Source organism: Colias croceus, chromosome 2 (genome assembly GCF_905220415.1).
Source record: "Colias croceus chromosome 2, ilColCroc2.1".
NCBI classification, from domain to species: Eukaryota; Metazoa; Arthropoda; class Insecta; order Lepidoptera; family Pieridae; genus Colias; species Colias croceus.
The window spans coordinates 787,619-808,016 of record NC_059538.1 but is presented as its reverse complement, the minus strand read 5'-3'; the positions used below and the strand labels follow the sequence as shown (position 1 = coordinate 808,016).

The following is a 20,398-nucleotide window of genomic DNA, read 5'->3' as shown; positions in this document are numbered from 1 at the left end:
CATATTCAAAAATTCACATTTAACAATAAGATACTTACCGTCAAACGCGACGCTGCGCACTATTTTTTTTTCAAAATCCCGCGCGTTTTAGCTCTCTCGTTTAATAGCCAAAATTAAATATTTTTTTTTAAATAGGATAGGCAGTCCGCAGGCATATTTTGAATAAGTGTGCATGTCTCTTATACATTGAGGTATTATCGGAAATTTTTCTTATAACAATTTTACATAAAGTATACTTATTTTCGTGAATTTTCTAAAAGATATCCGCAAAATGGACGCGAATAGGCAGGTGGACGCGAACAGGCGCAATGACCCTACGATAAGTTGGAATGTCCTAATTGTCTCTACATTTCTGTAACCTTGTAGCTGACATTATTACGATACTATTATAGTAGAAAAATAAAATTAAATAACTTCAAAGGTATTTAAAGCTAAAAATACAGTACAAAAGTAACTTAATCAATCAAACAGTTACCTTTTAAGTTATTAAGTATTAACGTGTAAAAACTCATGATATTTTGAGTTACTAATACCTCATTTAGATATTTTTCGAAATTTCCTACTTTGTTCTCTAGGTAAGTATTATTAAAAGGGCCTGAAATTTGCTTTCGACTTTTGAAAATATAGAGTTAACATTCTTCAAATCGACTTATAAATAGAAAATGTTTATTTATTTATTATTTATTTTTTTATGTGTGTGTGTGTGTTTTTTTTTATGGTGAAAATGTATTTAAAAGCTTTAATTACTTTTACTTTTATTATACTCCATCATTTACGATACGATATTTAGATACCGATCTCGTTTTCAAAATATTTGAGTTATTTTTCAATTCAATTTCATCTCTCCATACATTCATCACAACATCTACGATGATATAAAATGACTAATGAATACAAATTTCTACAAAAAGCCATATCACACAGTCACAAATTACCCCAAAGCGTACAATCAACATTAATTCATAATCACTAAATAACCGTTAACAAGATAATAACAGTTTACAAGAAAACAATCTCGACATTTCACTGAACATTCTGAACACACCACTAACAAATCTATTCAGTCCGCATTCACCCTCCAAGCAAAACACTTGAATTAGCCAACCCTCCTCCCACCGTATCAAAACAGCCCAATTACCTCACAGCACGACCCCTTTAATATCCCCTTCGAACGAATATAAAGATATAATCATCACAATTTTGCCTTACGCCCTGAAATTAGCATTTCGTTTGAATAAATTGAGACCTCGCCAGATGGATGTTACATTTTAAAGCACTTCAAAAGCGCTGTAAAGCGTCTTTCGTATTCGAATTACGCTGCCAGCCGTCTGTGGTAAAGCGCTCGAAACGCTGACGTACCGAGTCTCGTTAACAACTCTGTAAAAGATGCAAATTGTTAGCGGTTGTCAGAGTTGATTCGAAAAGGCGGCAACTGGCAAATTGTTTGCATAATCTGTGGTTAGCCCGTTGATTGTTTAAATTTGGAACGGTATTTTAAAATAAAAGTTATGTTGTGTATTGCTGTAATTTTTATTTCTAATCTATTATTCTTAACAATAAATTACAAACCTCTTAACTAAATAATGGTACAACTTAAACAGATAGGTTTTGCAACATTATTTTTACAATTACATTATTGCACATTACGAGCTAAGTATCTACTGGATTTTTTATTCACTTAGTACTTAGATAAACCGGACAAAGACAAAACATTTTTTTTTAAAATGGGATTACAAAATAATAATTTGTACACTTGGGATTTAAAAAAAGTTATAGGTATAATAATAAAACAATGCTTAAATTGAAGACATAAATAGCTATCTACAGTTTCAGAGATCATTGGAATCATATTATTATTGCACATTAATCTAATTGTGAAAAAAGCATTTTATTCTCTTTAAAAACTTAAAAAGTGAATTAAATTAGTAACGATTTATATTTGCGTATTTCCTGGCATTTACAAAAAAACCATAAAGAATAGATCAAAATTTCACTAGAACTTCTCTATCTGCTGTGTCTATCTGATTTAGAAACTTACATATTTTTTGACGAACGTTATTCTAAACTACGTAGGTATATTAATTATAAGTAGATACTAACTTTCCAATAGCATCATTCGACTAAGTATACTTCATGTTATCGCGCTCCTTATTAATTATTGTTGTTAATTCTCAAAAAAATCATCGTTATTAACAAAAACAAATAGCCATGTTTTCCTCTAAAGTTCAATAAACAAAACTTTAAGACTTTAAGGGGCCAGGCAGACAGCATTACCTATAACCTACTATGCTTTTTACAATATAACTGGATTTGAATACAGAAAAGGTAACATTTAATCTTGTAAAAATAAACTTATTACATCCACAAATAGATACTATGAGTGACTTACAAATTGTAAATTACAGTATTTATCTACACATTTCATCTACAAAACAAATGCTTCCCTCATTTTATAATAAACTTTATCATAAAAAAAAATTGTATTATTGCAGTAAACATAATCGTATTAAATTTAAAATATACATAATATGATGCGTCTTTCACATTATCTGTTTCCTTATAACAATAAAAAGATTTTTATTAGTTTTTACGGGTATTTTTACAAATGGCAATGCATGTACGCGGGGTAAGGGGGGAGGAGCGCACACGCGAGGGGCAGGGAATGTGACAGTTCACGCTCGCCGCTCGCGGCCTGCGCACGTAGCTGCTCCAGGCGCAGTTGGTTCTGGCGTTTCCATTTTGTTCTGGAAGTAAAGATCTCATTATAATAGAGTTACTAGCTATGCCTGTTTTACACATGGACAGGACAGTTCAAGGGATGATTTTCAAACAAAAAGTCTGTTTTTCCCGGATCTTCAGAGCTTCATATTTCCATTACAAATTTCGTTTATATCAGTGCTGTTGTAAGCTTTAGATGCGTAAGAGACATAGAGACAGACGCAATATTATAATATTATAGAGCAGTTACCTGAACCCACTAACACATATACGTATTTATATTACAGTTTATTTAATACTTATTTACAACACTGTATGCTCTATAAATATAATATCACTCACCGTCTATTCTGATACCAAGTCTTAACTTGCGTCTCGCTGAGATTCAGAGCATCTGCCACATCGCCTCTATCAGCCACGCTCAAGTACTTCTGGCACCTAAATTTGCGTTCCAAATAAGCTAGTTGTGCGTGAGTGAACGCCGTTCGCCGCCGCCGCGGCTTGCGGCCCGTGCTGGCGGTGCGGCTTGAGGGCTGCCGGTCTGTTGAGATTAAACCTTAGAATGTCGTTGCAATGTAATGTTATAAGTCGCTTTAATCAGAAATCCAATTGCCGTCACAGAAAATACATAAAGGATGATTAAGATATAAAAGTTATGCACCTAACATGTATATTTATTTTATTTATATGGAGTTTATCTTAGCCATTCTAATAGTTCCTAATATTTATATCTGAAATGAAGCATGTAGTCAAGATACTGATATAAGACCCACATAACATTAATTTTTACAGAAACTTGAAACTGACTCTACATTTTAAAATTTTTTCAATCAAAGTAAAAACCTATGTATTAGTTATAACCAGTATCTTCAATTTAAACACAAAATACATTGGTCTATTTGTGATGAAGTAGACGTTACTGGTTTGAAAAGTAACGAAATAATCTTCACTAAAAACTAAACTTGAAACTATTCCAAGTAGATATCTATAATAACTAAACAGAATCTTTAAAAACAATATGTGTTTAATCATCATGACATTACCTGCTCCTTCCTGACCCTCATTCTGCGCGCCTCCAGCCATCACAGAAGCAGCAAAACCAACCAGCAATTGTGACTGAAAGGTATTCTTGGTAAGATCCATGGACCGAGCATAAATACTATCAGACATAGAGCCGCTCATTCCAAACCCTTCACCTTCCTCTTTTCTCTCTGGTCTGTACAAGTGAAACAAAGAGGTATCGTACATTTTAACTGACTCCTCTCTGTCATAATCATTGTCATCCTCTTTGAACGGTGAGTTGAAATTTGAATTTGGTAATCTATTACCATTGTACTCGTTTTGGTTAAAGTCTTCGTCAATTTTCCTCTTTTCTGTTTTTCTATCATTTTCATATGGATACGGTATCTTTGGTGTTGATGTTTCGGAACGATTGTCACCAACCGAGATGTCATCTTCGGAATTTTCGAGATGTTGGGTCACTGAATCACACCGACTAGTACCTTCTTCATCATCTTGTGCTTTACCTGTAACAACAACAAATAGCATTCAAACTCTTACTTTTTATTCATAGATTTTTTGCCGGACAAATTAACCCTGGATTTATTTATTTATTTCATATCTTTTGTATTCTGCAAGGTTAATTTTATAGCTTCATATTTTTAAACAAAGTCCTACGCTGCGTCTGTCTATCTGCCTGTCGTAAAGCTCAAAAACTACTGCACCAGTCTTCAAACATTAACATCTAGAGATATCCTACCCAGTGGACAAAGTTCTTATTTGAATAGTCTTGGGCCGAGTTTTTAATAGCTTGAATCAAATGAATAAATCACACTAGGCTAACGGTTTTAAGATTTAACTTGTCGTAAATTAAAAGATTCATTGATTTAAAATACAAATCTAATAACTAACGATACTATGTTTCAAATCATATTTTTATTGTTGACTCTATTTCGCAATTAGAACTTGCCGGTTATTTGACACAATTACAATTTATAATTTAAAATCGTAAAAGGAGCTTAATTGAGATGTGTTTCTGTTTTATTTTAATTATTACGTAAGGTTAAATAAACCGCAATTAATGTACAAGACAAAAACTAAGGCCTGACACTTAGTCAAGCTCAAACATCCCATACAAAGGCGAGATCTCTTATAGACCTTTAAAAAAAGAACCATAGACACGAGTTTCTGCTCTAATTAATGCCTCGGGGCGTTTCGTTTCACTCTCGAATGAACGAATGAAACTTTAGCGCGGGAAAATCTTGTCTATGGCGTTTGTGTCTTTTAATTTGCATGAAAATGCTGAAGAGTGGGCATTCACTACGGGTCGCTTTTCATAGCTAAATCGTACCGTCAGTAATGGTGTATGCCGATTACTCTTATATATAGATAGCGTAGGGCTGGCTGCTGCCCTACTTAACATTATATTAAAATACACATCTCCTTTTCAGTACGGTTCAATACTCGTATATATAATATATTTTTAAATAACCTTATGTGATGGACGGATGGATGTGGATGGAAACCATTTATGGCTAGGATTTTGAATACATAATTTATTTCCTTTTTGAACGATTATTATGAATAAGGAATGTTTATAATTCTGTTGCAATCGTTAATTGAATCAATGGATAAAAATGATATTTGGAACCAACTAGACTACAACCCTGACTTAAAAGTAATTGAATTAATCAATTTATCTCATTATTAAATAGAAAATACACCATTAATCCAATCAACGAAACCAAATAACAATTTGCTCAAGAGAAACCAACAAAGAAACAAACCAACACTCAAATCTCCTTAAAATCTGTACACCAAATCAAAATAAACAACCAACCATTGCGATTAATTTCAAAGCGCTGTCAGCCCTACAGTCAAGCGTTCCTCGTTATAATTTTTGCATAAATATGTTTTAGCGGGAGCCTGTTTACACGTGAATCTACCCTCCAAACAACTTCTGAATGCCGGATCCTCTTTTATACGCATCAACGAGTTACGCCCGAAATCATGGTTCACTCATTAGAAGATACCGCATATAAATATAGAAGGAATAAATAAACTTGAGCGTCCTACGTTATGTTCGCGCCAAAAATCTGTAATATTATGTCAGGAAGTGGCCGCCACATTGAATATTGTTTGACGTGACATTATCCTAAATTATACGATCAAGATGCTTCTAACTAGCTAAATACTTCGTTCTAGTAGAAGTAGGTACCAGTAGAAGATATAGTGGAAAATTTAAGTAAACAAAGAAGTTAAAAAAATTGGTTCTACCACAGACTGGGTTCTACAGTCGATTAAACTACCTAAACTTTTAAAAATCCATTGCCAATAGAAAGCTACTTCCTATATGGAATTTTTTTTTTCTTATTTTTATCCTGGGTCATTCCGTCGGAGCCGGGGCGGCTAACAAATAAAAAAATTTTATACCTTACACATTTATAACAAGATTTTATATAAGAATAAAACAAAAACCTTCTTAATAACTCAGGCCCCGGAATCACAGACACAATAGAAAATCTATTGTGTCGTGGACCGATCGGGCCGCTCGGGGCTCTACGGACTGATTATAGTTTTCGTAATCATTTGCTATTTCCTCATTGATCGAAGTTATTTCCACAATAAATACTCTACAATCATAATGATAGCACAGGATAGCACTAAAATTAACTTATTCGAAATAAAAATAGTTTGCTATGCTAGCTGAATAACCTGAATCTGAAAGTTGACAAAACTGAAGTTTGCTTTGAATATAAAAATTTATCAAAAAAGGTTAATAATTAATCCAATCAATTAAATCACAGCCGTTCTTTTAAACAAAACGTCCCTTCGACATTTAACGAAGAATATTTGCAATTTAAATGAACTGCTCTCGAATTTATGCCCAGTCACAGTCTTCAAAATGGCACAACCTTTTATAATAAAGGTAAAGACGATTTTACGTAATAATTATTTACCAACATCACTGCTATAGATATAAACTCAACGTTCAGGAAGTTTACATATTAATTATTATATTGTTTAGTTACAGAAAACATGCAGATTTCTACTTTTGAAAGAATTTTTCAAAATCGGTAATTAATGTGCAGGTTTGGTACAAACAGGTACAAACCATCTCTTCCTCTCCGTAAGACATTTCAGCTATAAAACTAAAACACAAAGAAAGGCTGACATGTAAAAATTCAAACTAACTTTCTTACAAGAATTCTTTTTCTAGTATAAAATCTTCTTCTTTACTGTGTTTTAAAGATGCTAAATTCATACACACAAAAAATACCGGTATGACTTTTACTATATTACGGCCATTTTCACAGGAAATATCTAAACATCAAGCCAGAATCTCTAGTTGTTTTAACTCCCTATCCATAGTCAACAACTAGAACAACAAAGACATAAGTGATCGCCATGATACAGCATTCAGCGAGTATCGCCTGGAGTCAATGACAGTCAAATTAGCGAGCGCCCTGCTGCGAGAGTACAGAACAATCTTGATACTTTAAGCATTCTAATTGAAATGTTTGTGAATTAGAATAAATAATTGTTTTAAATTTTCTCTTCAAGATGGTTAGATGAATTACATTATCTCGTTACACATAATAGGTATACGTGGGCAGTAGTGTGTACCTAATGAAATTAGATTAATTATCTTTGCTTATTTTACTATACGACAATATTTTAAGACTAAATCAGCCGTAAATGTATGACTATAATAATTTCTCACGTGTAGTAGTAAAAGTTTACAGTAGTAAAAAATATGAGTTTAAAAAAACATGCTCAACAATGTTTTAAGCCAGAATGAAAGTTAACAACAAAATTTTTAAACCACTGTATACATTAATAAGATTTTCGGTTAATTTCCAAAACGCTCTAAGTATCTAATATTTTTTCATTCTACATAAACTCAAACTCAAACTCAAACATTTATTTATTCAATTAGACTTCTTCGAGAAGCACTTTTGAAACGTCAATACATATTTTTATCATTTACCACCGATTCGGAAAGCAGTATCTATGGAGAAGAATCGGCAAGAAACTCCATAGTTGCTCTTTTAAATCATTTCAGTATTACAATTTAATTTTACAAAATATGTAAGTAACCGTACGTATATATTATCATAATATGCCAAAGAACTGTCCTGCGGTTCTCACGCGACAACCCTCCATGGGTTTTTATCTTCCATATATTCCTTAATGCTGTAATAGGCTCTCTGAACTAAGACGTTTTTTACATAATTCTTAAATTTAGCACTACTAAACTCTTTAATACTATGAGGAATTTTGTTGTAAAAAAGTATACCTTGACCCATAAATGAATTTTTAACTTTAGCTAACCGGTAAAATGGCATTTCAATTTTATTTCTGTTCCTTGTGCCATAACAGTGTCTATCTCCTACTCTTGTGTGTAAGTCTGCGTTTTTGTGTACATATAAAATATTATTAAATATATACTGTGATGGTACAGTGAGGATACCAGTATTCTCATAGGTACTATTATCATGTATTAAATTATCATTTAGGTATCTGTGATTCAACTAAATTTCTATAACCGCTTTAACATCATCATCATCATTATAGGTATTACCTACATCACAAGTTTAAAAAAAAAATTTATATACAAGAACTGACAAATTCTCCCTTCAAAGTACCAAGACTATAATTCGCAGTATCCTCGTTAGTAGGTTATTACAGACTAGTGGAACCGCACCCGCGTGCATAATCATTGCGCCCCGACAAATTGAACAATTTGACAATAATACCTCCTCTAAACTTTTATTTGTGGGTCAATTTAAATTAAGGGCGTTGTATTGTACTAATAATTGTCTATTTTACACTTGTTTGTTGAATTTGAAATCAAGTTCAAATAAGCTTTTTCTTTTACTTTTATGGTTTAAACAGAAAGGTAATCCATACTAATATTATAAATGCGAAAGTAACTCTGTCTGTCTGTTACTCAATCACGCCTAAACTACTGAACCAATTTGCATGAAATTTGGTATGAAGATATGTATTTGGATACCCGAGAAAGGACATAGGCTACCTTTTATTGCGAAATATGTACCACGGGCGAAGCCGGAGCAGACCTCTAGTTCTTCATAAAATTAAATAATATTGTAAGAGATGGCGACAGCAACAAAAACAGCGAGAGACATTACGGTACCATTCAATTAAATGTGTGTGTGAATACAATAGCCATTCATTAAAACAACTAGGCAATATGAATCTACAATATCTTCTTTTTAATTTATAACAAGGCTGCGATCATCTCATTGCATTTTAGGTAGATACCTATAATAAATAAAGTAGAGTAAAAGTTTTATAATGAAATTATAGTCATTACATCAAGAATGCTTCTATACAAGTACCGTCTCAATCGTTAGTCCTAGACCCTAGTTCTCACTGTTGAGTAGTTAATTATCAAAATTGTCTTTTTTACAATGTTTTCTTTTCAGGGAAGACTGACTGCCTTTTTTTAAAGCATATCTAACGCTACATCTCTCTAACAACTAAATTAGGAAGAATCAAACTAACTCCATACAAATGCAACAAAAAAGCAATTCAATGGTCAAAAGCTGTTACAGATAATACATTCATTCTCTACAATAAAAAGTTAACAAACCTCTTTGCTCTATAGTCTATAACGTTCGAAAATTATTTATCTGTGGTAAGTCAAGTTTGGCGCGTGTCTGCCGCGTGCGAGGCTGAGAGGCAGCATGCTGTGCTTGAGAGCATATGCAGGACTTAGCAATCATTATTGTTAATTGATTGCAGTTTCTTTATGCACGTATGATGTTAAGTACTTTGTTTTGTTCGTTTGTTATGTTGAAAGGATTGAAATGTATGTTTAAATGAAATTACCGTTGTTTATTGGTATATGAATTAAAATGTTAACTTGACATGATTCTAAAAGAGCACCTACAACGGCAACGGTTATTCTCTGTAGAAACTGCATACCGAACATATCAAATGATAAATTTAAAATTTGACGATTCAAAAGCGCTATATTAAATGAATAATTAATATTTGAGTTTGAGTTTATAATATTATGTATTTTGAATAGCTTAGCTTGATACAATAGTTATCAACATTTTTACGAATGTAGAACGCTCGCTAGAGTGCTTTCTCTAACTTGCGCTCTAGCACAAATATAATTTTAATCCTGAACGAAATTTGGTCACTATCGATTAATTCGTATCGATATTTCCGAGGCCAAGCATGGAATCTTGTCAAAAAAAAAACTTTATTAAGATTTAATAATCGCCAAGAAACCAGACAATAAACCAATAAACGACAGAAACAACAAAACACACCAAAAGTACCTACGTATTTATTTACTTGTCTAAAAATACTTTAATTTTATGTAATTATCTTCTAGAAAACTCCACAGTCCACATCAAAAATATTATAAGCAATATGAAATCCCTTACAAGTTTCCCCTCACACTCGCCACCCCAAGGACTGGACTAACGACCACTTGGACACTACACTTGGCTACTATTTCTCAGAAAAATACATTTAACAAGTACTTGGTTATTTTAAAGTATTGAACTTTTACCCTATGAGGGCAAGGCTAGTTGTTTTATTCTATAGTTTTGAATGTGCTTTTGTTCTAAAACAATCTAGATTATTAAGATTACCTAAAAGTGTAGATGTACTTTACATTAGCAAGCTGAAGAGTTTTTTTATTAAGTTAAAAACGCTAATGAAAGGAACTACGTTTCCGATTTAAAAAATTCTTTCAGTGTTAGCCCATTTATCGAGGAGGGGTGTGTCATCACGCTACGACCAATACGAGCAGAGCAATGTGGACAAAAACGCGTGGCACAGCTAGTCGATACTATGTCGCGTAATAATTATGTGTGGCAATTGAGAAATACATATTGTTAGATATTTTCCGTGTTAGAGCGGGGATCTGAAGATGGTTTGCCAGATAGCAAGCGCAAGCGACCACGCACTCATCCGTTTTTCAGGGAATTAAGGAATCGACTCAAAAGAGCGAAAAGAAAACTGTCGAAGTCGAATGTCGATTTAAGAAAAGTTCCATATGAATTGTTCCATGACATCATAATAATAAATGAATTGTGCTATCAATAAATACTGGCTATTCGGTAAGTAAACCCCATCTTCATGTAAATTGCCTGAAGCCTGATTTGCCTGAGATAAAAATATATCTTCCTACCACCAAATTTCATACGAATTCGATCAGCAATTTTGCGTAAAACATTTCAACATCCATCGATCCCCACAAACTTTCCACGTTTATTAGTAGGTAGAGTAGATTTTGGATTTTCAACGTGCCTTCTTTTTCAAGTCAGTTAAGAATAAACTTTCTAACCCCTACTTAATTAATTATCCTACCAGTACTCAACGAACATTGCTCCCTACGTGCCCAAGTATATTTTCATAGTAATAAGCTGCTAATTTGCAAGTGAGCTCTCAGCGCGCAGGTGCATATATTAGGACCTAATTATATTCTCCATGTATGAATCTTTCATATGGATTGCCAGTTAACATGCGGATAATAAAACTAATTATATGTACAACACGCATAATTGCATATTTAATGCGAGAGCTATGGTAATGGAAGAGCTTTTGTGCATAGGGTAAGGCTAGGCTGGATTTTCTTTTGTTTTATCTTTACATTTGGATAAACAAGTAACAGAATATATACGCACTTAATTATGGAAATAAAGAAGCAGGAAGTACTTCATTATTATGAAAATATTATAATATAAGTGGGTAATCTATACTTTCAATTGCAAATACATTTCAGAGAATTGTTTTATATAGAAGTACTAGGCTATCTATCCGTAGCTTGGATGTAATACATGACAAAATACACAGGCATTCGGATAGATAGATACTTGAATTTTATCTTACTTTACTACTAGAAAAGAGAAGCTTTTGCAATCTGCATATTAGAATTATAAAGAATCTAGTTATATACAAGACAAAAGTCGACGCAGAAGGGATCAAGAAACTCAAAACTTATTAATTTATTTCAGGTGCTCATGCCAGGAAAGTGAAGACTAACATACATTTTTAACTATCCTCGGTGAGAGCTGTGTCCATTTCTGCCAAAGCATACCTACTAAAATCCTAAATTACATTATTATAATATGATAATAAATATATAAATATTTTTTTTTAATAAATTTTATTACAGTATAGGTATAGCTTGTTAATACTATGTACTATGTATTCCGCGTATACGAGCTGTGCTATAGTTCTTTGCGCATCTCCATCTCAAATTTTGCCCATTTAAAGCCATAATTTTCAACGCAATACTTTTTCGATAAAATGCCCTAAACCGTCTCTTTATCCGATACTGTATTACAGTAAATGGCTTATTAGGTTACCAATACCGATTTTAATTTTTGGAAGAAAGGTATGAAAAAAATGCCAGAAGGTGACGCTTATTCCATCTTCACCGTTTCCCCATAGACTAAAAAACATCTAGACTTGCGCACAAAATGTTTTCAGAAATCATTCATTAACCAAACTGCAAGGGAATGGAACGCCCTCCTTGTGTCTTCCCAGAAAAATACAATTTAAATCTATTCAAGTGAATAGACTCTATCTAGGCAGTCATGCCCTTTCATAGACTGCATCACTATTTACCATCCTACTAAGTTAGTAGTATCGTGGTGCAATCAAAATGGCTATTCTATAAAAAAAGTTGTGAAGACATTGAAGAAGATGATTTCAAAGAAATCGATTCGGGGAATGGGGGGAATTCAAACCACATATAAATGAAATTAATATTGATATTAAAAATTTACCGGTAATGAAAAAGATGATTTCAAAGAAATTCGATTCAGGGGTTTCGAACCACATAATATACTACTAGCTTACCGCCCGCGGCTTCGCCCGCTTTCTCTAAAACGATTTGAGATTTAAACTATCCTATCTCTCAAGTTGGATCGAACTGCACATGGTGTGCGAATTTTATTATAATCGGTTAAGTGGTTTAGGAGTCCATTGAGGACAAACATTGTGACACGAGATTTATATATATTAAAAGAAGATTTGATGTTGACATTAAAAAAATAACTGCGCCGAAACATATACTGGCTATTGATGAGCAATCATTTGAAAGTCTGGAAGACTATGCTCCTTAAACCTGCTTTATTATTGAGAAAATCTTAATTACCATAATATAGGTACTGTAATTGCGAAAAAAATTATATCTACTGCAATTTTACTTAACTTTGATAGACGGTTATAATTGAAATGGTAAAAATTATAACAGTATATACCTCAAGATCGTTAAATCATTCTGATGTAGTCTACATTAATCAATTTCAAAGATGAAAATAGTCGATCGAGTAGCCGTAAAATAATTATTGATATAATACATAGATACGGGTTATCCAGAAATGGAAGAGACACAAGAAACATACACGTCAATAGAAAAAATCAAGCGTATTTCCTAAAAGAAATATCATTTTATTCGCCAGTAATCTATAATAATGCGTTCTATAATTTCAATCGTTTCGTCTAAGCGTTTCGTGGAAACAAAGATCCGAGTCATCGAATACTGCAACCCAGTACTGCAACAGCATCAATGAAAAAGTTAGGTACATTTGCTAACGGTTCAGCCAAGAGAAGCAGAAAAAGACGTTCTTGGTAAACTGGGAAGTTTATTTGATACGCGATGGACAGAACGGTCTATGGTTTGAACAGTGGAATAGTCATGACGGTTATTTGCAGTTTCAAGTCGATTCATTGATGAAAATATGTGATTCATTAACTACAATTTCAAAATGGCCAGACAGCAAATCTGCGTCTGATTCCATAATTGTATTTATATCGTATGTTGTATGTTTGAGTATTAATATATTGTTAAATCTTCAAGTGAAACTTTTTGGCAAAGCCGCTTCTTACAAAAACAACATTAGATTTCAACATTAGAAGCTAGCATCAGATGCTCTCGTATCGTTTTGCTAAAAAACGGGAAACTAAAGCTAGCTGAAAAACTGGGTATCATTTTTGTGAGGTCTCCTACGGCACCACGACAGACTATTCGAGATAATTATCAAGGAAATGACGAGGAATATTTTCGAAGGACTTTTAATATCCAACTAATAGCGTATTAATTGACTTAGAAGACTGACTTTCTGCAGATACAATGAACCGGTTTGGATTAGGTATTTTTATGCCAAAATCTGAATATACAGAAGGTCGTTTTGTTAATTTAAAAAATTACAGAATGTTACTTCAATTTCAGGAGAGTACCTGCTGCCATTGTCGTTACAGAGAGCTATTGATGTCAAAGTTGAGCACAAAGAAAATCCTGATTCATAAGTTCCATTTAATGTGTCTACTATTGAAAGCGACGAAGATCTATCTGTTCCCATACGTAAATATATTTTTCAAAATACTCATAACTCTTCTCATAATGTTGGAATGACTTCGGAAATAGTTTTTGCTACACTGAGACGTGTTAAGAGCAAACATGGTGGGAGACAGACTCACGTGTTTAGTTACACACTCTTCTAAACATACATTCTGATATCACCCCAGACGTCTCGAAAAATTTATTTGTTTATTGATTTAATCTAACACATGGACAGGTTAATAATATTACAACAATAGATTTAGAGCTAGCGCGCAAGAGCAACTTTTGTCTTTGCAAATATTTTGTCTCTCCCACCTATGGGCTAGTATGAAAGTGCGGCAATTATTGTTAACAAGTAGAGATTTGATTTATCCATTATTTGATAACTTGATTACTATGGACATGCTACAAAAATTAAAATTATACATATAAATGGAGAGGAGGTGAATCTCTAGAACATCAGGAACTCGTGGCTCTATTTTTTCAGATCTTCAATGTTTAACTCGACCTTTACAGTTATTTTCCTAGTTTGTATTTAGAGTTCCTTTAGGCTAATCTTGAAATTATAGATACGAAACAATGTCTTATAGACTGCCAACAACGCTATAGACTTAAACAAAATGTTAACAGAGCTCTATGTGTCTAGTAAAAGAGTTGGCCTCGACATCAATATAAGTAAAACAAACATCATGACAAATCACTCACAAGCCATCGTATCATTCCTATCACTCTTGCCATAATATGTACGCCGATAGAATATGTCGATTCATACATATACCTAAGAATACAAATATTTTTTAACAAAACCAATAATGAACTGGAAATAGAGAGAAGATTAAACAGCTCATGGAAAAGATACTGGAGCTTCAAGGAAAACCTGAAAAGTAATATCCATTTAAAATTAAAAAAGAAATTTATGGATTCAAGCTTAGGACACACTTAGGATGTCAAACATAGAAATTACCCGACGAGCAAAAGTTTGTGAGGATGTGTGTGTGTGTGTGTTTGTTACTCTTTCACGCAAATACTACTGAACCGATTACAATGAAATTTAGCACACATATAGAGGGTAACTTGGATTAACACATAGGATAGGTTTTATCCCGGAAATCCCACGGGAACGGGAACTATGCGGGTTTTTCTATAAGTCACAAAACAAAATTTAAATACGCGTTGAAATGGTGTTGGACTGGCCACATAGCCAGAATGAAGAACGACCGTTGGACTTTACGCCTAACATCTTGGCCTGGTCCGAAAGGCAAAAGAAAGCACAGCATTTTTCGCTGGGCAGACGATACAACGAAAATAACTTACGAAAAGTGGATGTTACAAGCGCAAAACGAAGAATACTGGTAAAGTCTGGAGGAGGCCTCACCCTTACTCAAATATTATCTAATATCCATACTAATATTATAAATGCGAAAGTAACTCTGTCTGTCTGTCTGTTACTTAATCACGCCTAAACTACTGAACCAATTTTCATGAAATTTGGTATGGAGATATTTTGATACCCGAGAAAGGACATAGGCTACTTTTTATCCCGGGAGCATGACGCAATCCCGGAAATCCCACGGGAACGGGAACTATGCGGGTTTTTCTTTAGCTGCGCGGGCGAAGCCGCGGGCGGAATCCTAGTACATATATTATAAAGGCGAAAGTTTGTAAGTATGGATGTATGGATGTTTGTTACTCTTTCACGTAAAAACTACTGAACCGATTACAATGAAATTTAGCACACATATAGAGGGTAACTTGGATTAACACATAGGATAGTTTTTATCCCGTAAATCCCATGGGAACGGGAACTATGCGGGTTTTCCTTTGCAAACGCGGGCGAAGCCGCGGGCGGAAATCTAGTAGGTATATAAGTTACTCATGTAGTACAACTCATTCTTTATAAGTTTAGTAATAGTGTTGAATATATTAATGAAATTTATTTAAGCATGTAAGACCATTGTGATTTAAGAAATAAAGATTTTTTTTATTTATTTAATGTCTTATAGAACCAATGATTAGATTTTTTTTTAATTTAAAACAACATGTAATAAAGAATAGTTTTGTACGGAACCCTTGGTAAGTGAACAAAGTAAGACAACTCGCACTTGGCTGTTTTTTTTTATGAAATCTGAAAAACACTGTCGAGGTTTTATTCAACCGCTGAAGAGCGATAATGAACATTTATTTTTTTCAATATTAAGTAAATCAATAAATCCAAATTGTAAATTCTCATACTCTTTAATAGGTATTTTATGAACTTTCACCCGCTCTCAATTCACGAAAATTCGAATTCTATCTGTAGGTAGGTACTCATAAAATTTTCCAAGGTATCTTCAAAGTTATTGCTTAACCAAACAAGGCCTTCTTTTCAGTCATAGGTATAACTTAAAATATATTAAATTGATATTTTTTATCAAATTCAAAACATGTAGATTGTGGGTGATTGATTGCAAAAACTCAGAAAAAAAAAAGATTATTGTAAATACTATTCAACATAAAATAGATATTATATTATAGGTAATTAATGGCAATAAATTGTGATAAAGGTACCTACTTATGTTAGTTAATATATTTTACAATTTATATCATCAACATTCAGCTAACAAGTTTTCTCCTACTATGAAAAACAAATTTTCTCCTACTATGAAAAACAACTTTTCAAAGAAAATTCGTAGGTAATCGATTGTATGATACACACAAAGACCGAAAATGCTTTTAACGCGAAAAAAAACTCAAATACTTACCTAGTACCTATACTTCAAGCTTAGTTCCAAAAAAGGCTCTATATTATCTTCAAAATATTATTCCAATAACACATTACTTACGACAGCTGTTCACACTTTCATTATTGTTTAATCCTAATATTGGTTTTATTTTGTCGTACTTAAAATATAGAGTCAAAATCCAATTATACAGTCGTTATTATTTTGTAGATAAAGAATAAAATAGACCTACTTAGACATATTTTTTCGCGTCTGGATATCCGAAAAAAGGGTTAGCTTGCCACGCATCCAGGCGCCACCCTAGTTATGATTTCTGTTCAAATTTTTATATCCCCTTTTACACAAATCTTCTTATAATAAAAAAAATGTAAAATACCAAAAGATCCAACTTAAAAATTTAGTGTAGCATACATTTTGACAACTAATTATTATTTTTATATAGGTAGTTTGACTATGAAATCTTATTTATTAAAAAATCAAGCAAACCACATTTCTGGTGATGGCGTAAATAAACGCGTGATTAGAAACACTTGTTTAAACTTTGTTAAACGATGATTAATTTTAAACATTAATCTATAGCTGAGGTGTCCGAGTGGTTAAGGAGTTGGACTTGAAATCCAATGGGTTCTACCCGCGCAGGTTCGAATCCTGTCCTCAGCGAATTAACTTTTTAAATGATCATTTTTTAATAACATTTTTATTTTCAGTAATAAAAAAAATCCCTATTTTCCAAGGTCATGGTATCAGGCGTAATCGGCTTTACCAATTTCAATAATTTTTATTTTTTTGTGTTCGTTATTGTCAAGAGAAGGATCTTAACAAAGAAAAACTAAAGAAATTTGCGCTTAAAATAAAAATAAATAAGAAAACTTAACGACGCGCTTATACATGACAACATTTGTCGGATACAGCTATTTAATTACAATATTTATTTAATTTAACCTATATCAAATGGTTGAACACATTTTAAATGCTCTAATTTATTTAAAAATCGAGCAAAACACACGACCAAATAAGCAAGATTAAAAACACTTGTGTAAACATTGTTAAACGATGATTAATTTTAAACATTAATCTATAGCTGAGGTGTCCGAGTGGTTAAGGAGTTGGACTTGAAATCCAATGGGTTCTACCCGCGCAGGTTCGAATCCTGTCCTCAGCGAATTAGCTTTTTTAATTAATACTTTTTTCATTCACTTTTATTCATTTTTATTTAACAGTAATTCCCCAATTTTATTTTTCATAAATTATATTAAAAATAATATTATTTAGTACCTACTCCAATAATTGAGGATTGATCTGCAGGTTTACTGAACCCCATATCGATTTTTTTTAATTTTTATTAGGTAAGTAAGTATGCCTCTTTATGAACTTAACTTAAACTTTGCCTACTTATTCTTAATTAATAGGTATAATAAATTAGGTTACCTGGAAGACCTACTCCTGGTCTAAGAACATCTCCAAGAAGGTCTTTAATAAGAAAAGACTTGTGACTATCCTGCATTGCCGACTCCATCATTAAATAATTCACTATCATAAATGTTCTATTTAATCATAATCGTCTATAAAAATGGAAAAATATAATTAATCCGGTTACTAATAATAAAACGATAATTTTAACAAAAGTTCTTAAGACGCGACCCTAGTCATTATCAATCAATCATCAAAAAAAAGTTAAATTAATGACAGCTGCACTTTCCCGCGCATCCGAGATAACTGTCAGCCATGTTCAAATCGTTCGAGCGGGAAAATCTTTTCATTTAGCAACGCCCTACCCCTAACCGATGTAACATACATTTTCTTGCGGTTTTCACCCAAAATACCGCTTAAACGGGGTTTAAATCGCGTTTAGCATGCGCAGGAATGGGCGGGCGGGGTCTGTGACTCCTCCCTGCTGAATGCCGCCAATAGCGAGACAGCTTCAAAGTTTTTCGCTCGGCCGATTCGTAAAGTACGCATTCAAACGCGGGTTTAGACTCGTAGTTATTGAGTTGATTTTTAAAAGACCGTTTTGAATGTAAATCGAAAAGTTAAGCGCGGTAAAGAGGCTGCCCGAGTCTCCAATTAAATTGATAGTTGCGGATTGAATGCGGGGTTTTGTTGCACAACACGCTCGAGTGACAATCGACATTAAAAATGACTACGTTATAATGGGAGCGTAATTTGTGCCATTTGTGATTTATATTTTCAAATGGGTTATTGTTACGTTTACTTCTAATGTTATAAAATCGATAGTGTTTTCTGTTACTCGCTTTTACACTCTAAAATAAAAAGATATTTTAGGTAGAGCATGGCATTTCATGCGGACAATTATTCAATCACTAAACCGTATCCGAACATCGAAAATGATTAAGTGAAATCTCTATGGGAATTTAGAGTTAAAGAGAATAAAAAGAATCGTTAGTGAATGGTAGAGTCAAAAAATAAGTTTGACTTTGCATCTCCGCTTAGAAACACCACTTCAATTAGGTAATAAAATACCTGAATACAAAATTAATCCATATTAAAATATGTAGGTAGGTACGCTCTATATCATCTTTACTGGTATTTTCATAAAAAAAAATCTAGAAATAGGTAGGTATATAAAGAAAAACTGTCGTTACTCGTTGGCCGCCGTCGCTTATCACATTTTATTTCATACGATGTTACCGGTTACGAAATAAGCTTCAGTAACAATTTCTAAGTATTTTGTAGGTATTTGTAATTATAAAAACGATTAATTATAAATACGTAATTATTTCACTACATACTAGTTGAAAACACCTACGTTTTAGGTACGTTGTTGTATTTTAGCGCGCGTTTTACCTAGTGCCTAATAAGGCCACCGCTCCACTCGCTCTACCGAACGGCGAACCTCTAGTCTCTAGTCTCTACTTCTATTATAATTACCTATATTTTACATCATCTTATCAACTTAACCCTTAACAAATCAATAATCGCAACATCTTTCTATTCGTCAGACACAAAAATCGGATTTTCATAAGTGATAAGTTATTCACGAAATAGACAATGTTGAGGTTTTAAATATATACAGAACATCTAGGTCAATGACCTATTATACTAGTAGACGCGGCATACGCCAACATCATTGCACTAAAAAACAGCGTAATTAATAGATACCTACTTACTAACGCATTATCACCAATACAGTTATTCTCTCATTCACTCTCACGCACGAGACATAATACATGTCTCACTCATGTACTTCGTAATAACAACTGCCGATTGAAATATAAAAAGAACGTCCAGCTACGACGCTGAATGGTGCGTGACTAAGTGAAACTCGGGCACTTAGCTGAGTTTTTTCTTGCCAAAATAGAGAGCGGGTAACGTATCTAGCTTTTTTATATATCAAAGATCTAGGTAGGTTTATTTTTGTTTATTTGTTCGACATAACACAGTACACACAGTCACGGGGGTAGATAGATAGGTAGTAGAGTTTTATATATATATACATATGTGTATAAGTAAACGGTAGAGCCCACAGATCACAGAAACTAAAGGGAGATATGGTTAGGGGGCGGGGCCGGTGTCGCAGCAATATGTACAAAAAGAGAACAAACTGTATCGGTGCTGTATACGTACGTCACTTACAATCTAGTGTGCGAACGAATAGTCG

At 33.2% G+C, this 20,398-nt stretch overlaps 1 protein-coding gene and 2 non-coding genes across 3 annotated transcripts; 2 read left to right on the top strand and 1 right to left on the bottom strand.

The window, feature by feature from the left end:
• Positions 1 to 2,511: 2,511 nt before the first annotated feature.
• LOC123701471 (homeobox protein ceh-19-like) lies at positions 2,512 to 18,326 on the bottom strand. Its single transcript, XM_045648967.1, has 4 exons — positions 18,208 to 18,326; positions 3,762 to 4,244; positions 3,061 to 3,259; positions 2,512 to 2,744 (listed from the first exon to the last, which is right to left on the bottom strand). Exons 1-4 carry the CDS (start codon positions 18,314 to 18,316, stop codon positions 2,600 to 2,602), a joined length of 936 nt encoding a protein of 311 aa, XP_045504923.1. The 5' UTR covers positions 18,317 to 18,326; the 3' UTR covers positions 2,512 to 2,599.
• On the top strand, positions 17,358 to 17,439 carry Trnas-uga. The gene has a single exon. It is a non-coding gene; the product is annotated as a tRNA-Ser (tRNA).
• Trnas-uga lies at positions 17,860 to 17,941 on the top strand. The gene has a single exon. It is a non-coding gene; the product is annotated as a tRNA-Ser (tRNA).
• Positions 18,327 to 20,398: the final 2,072 nt, after the last annotated feature.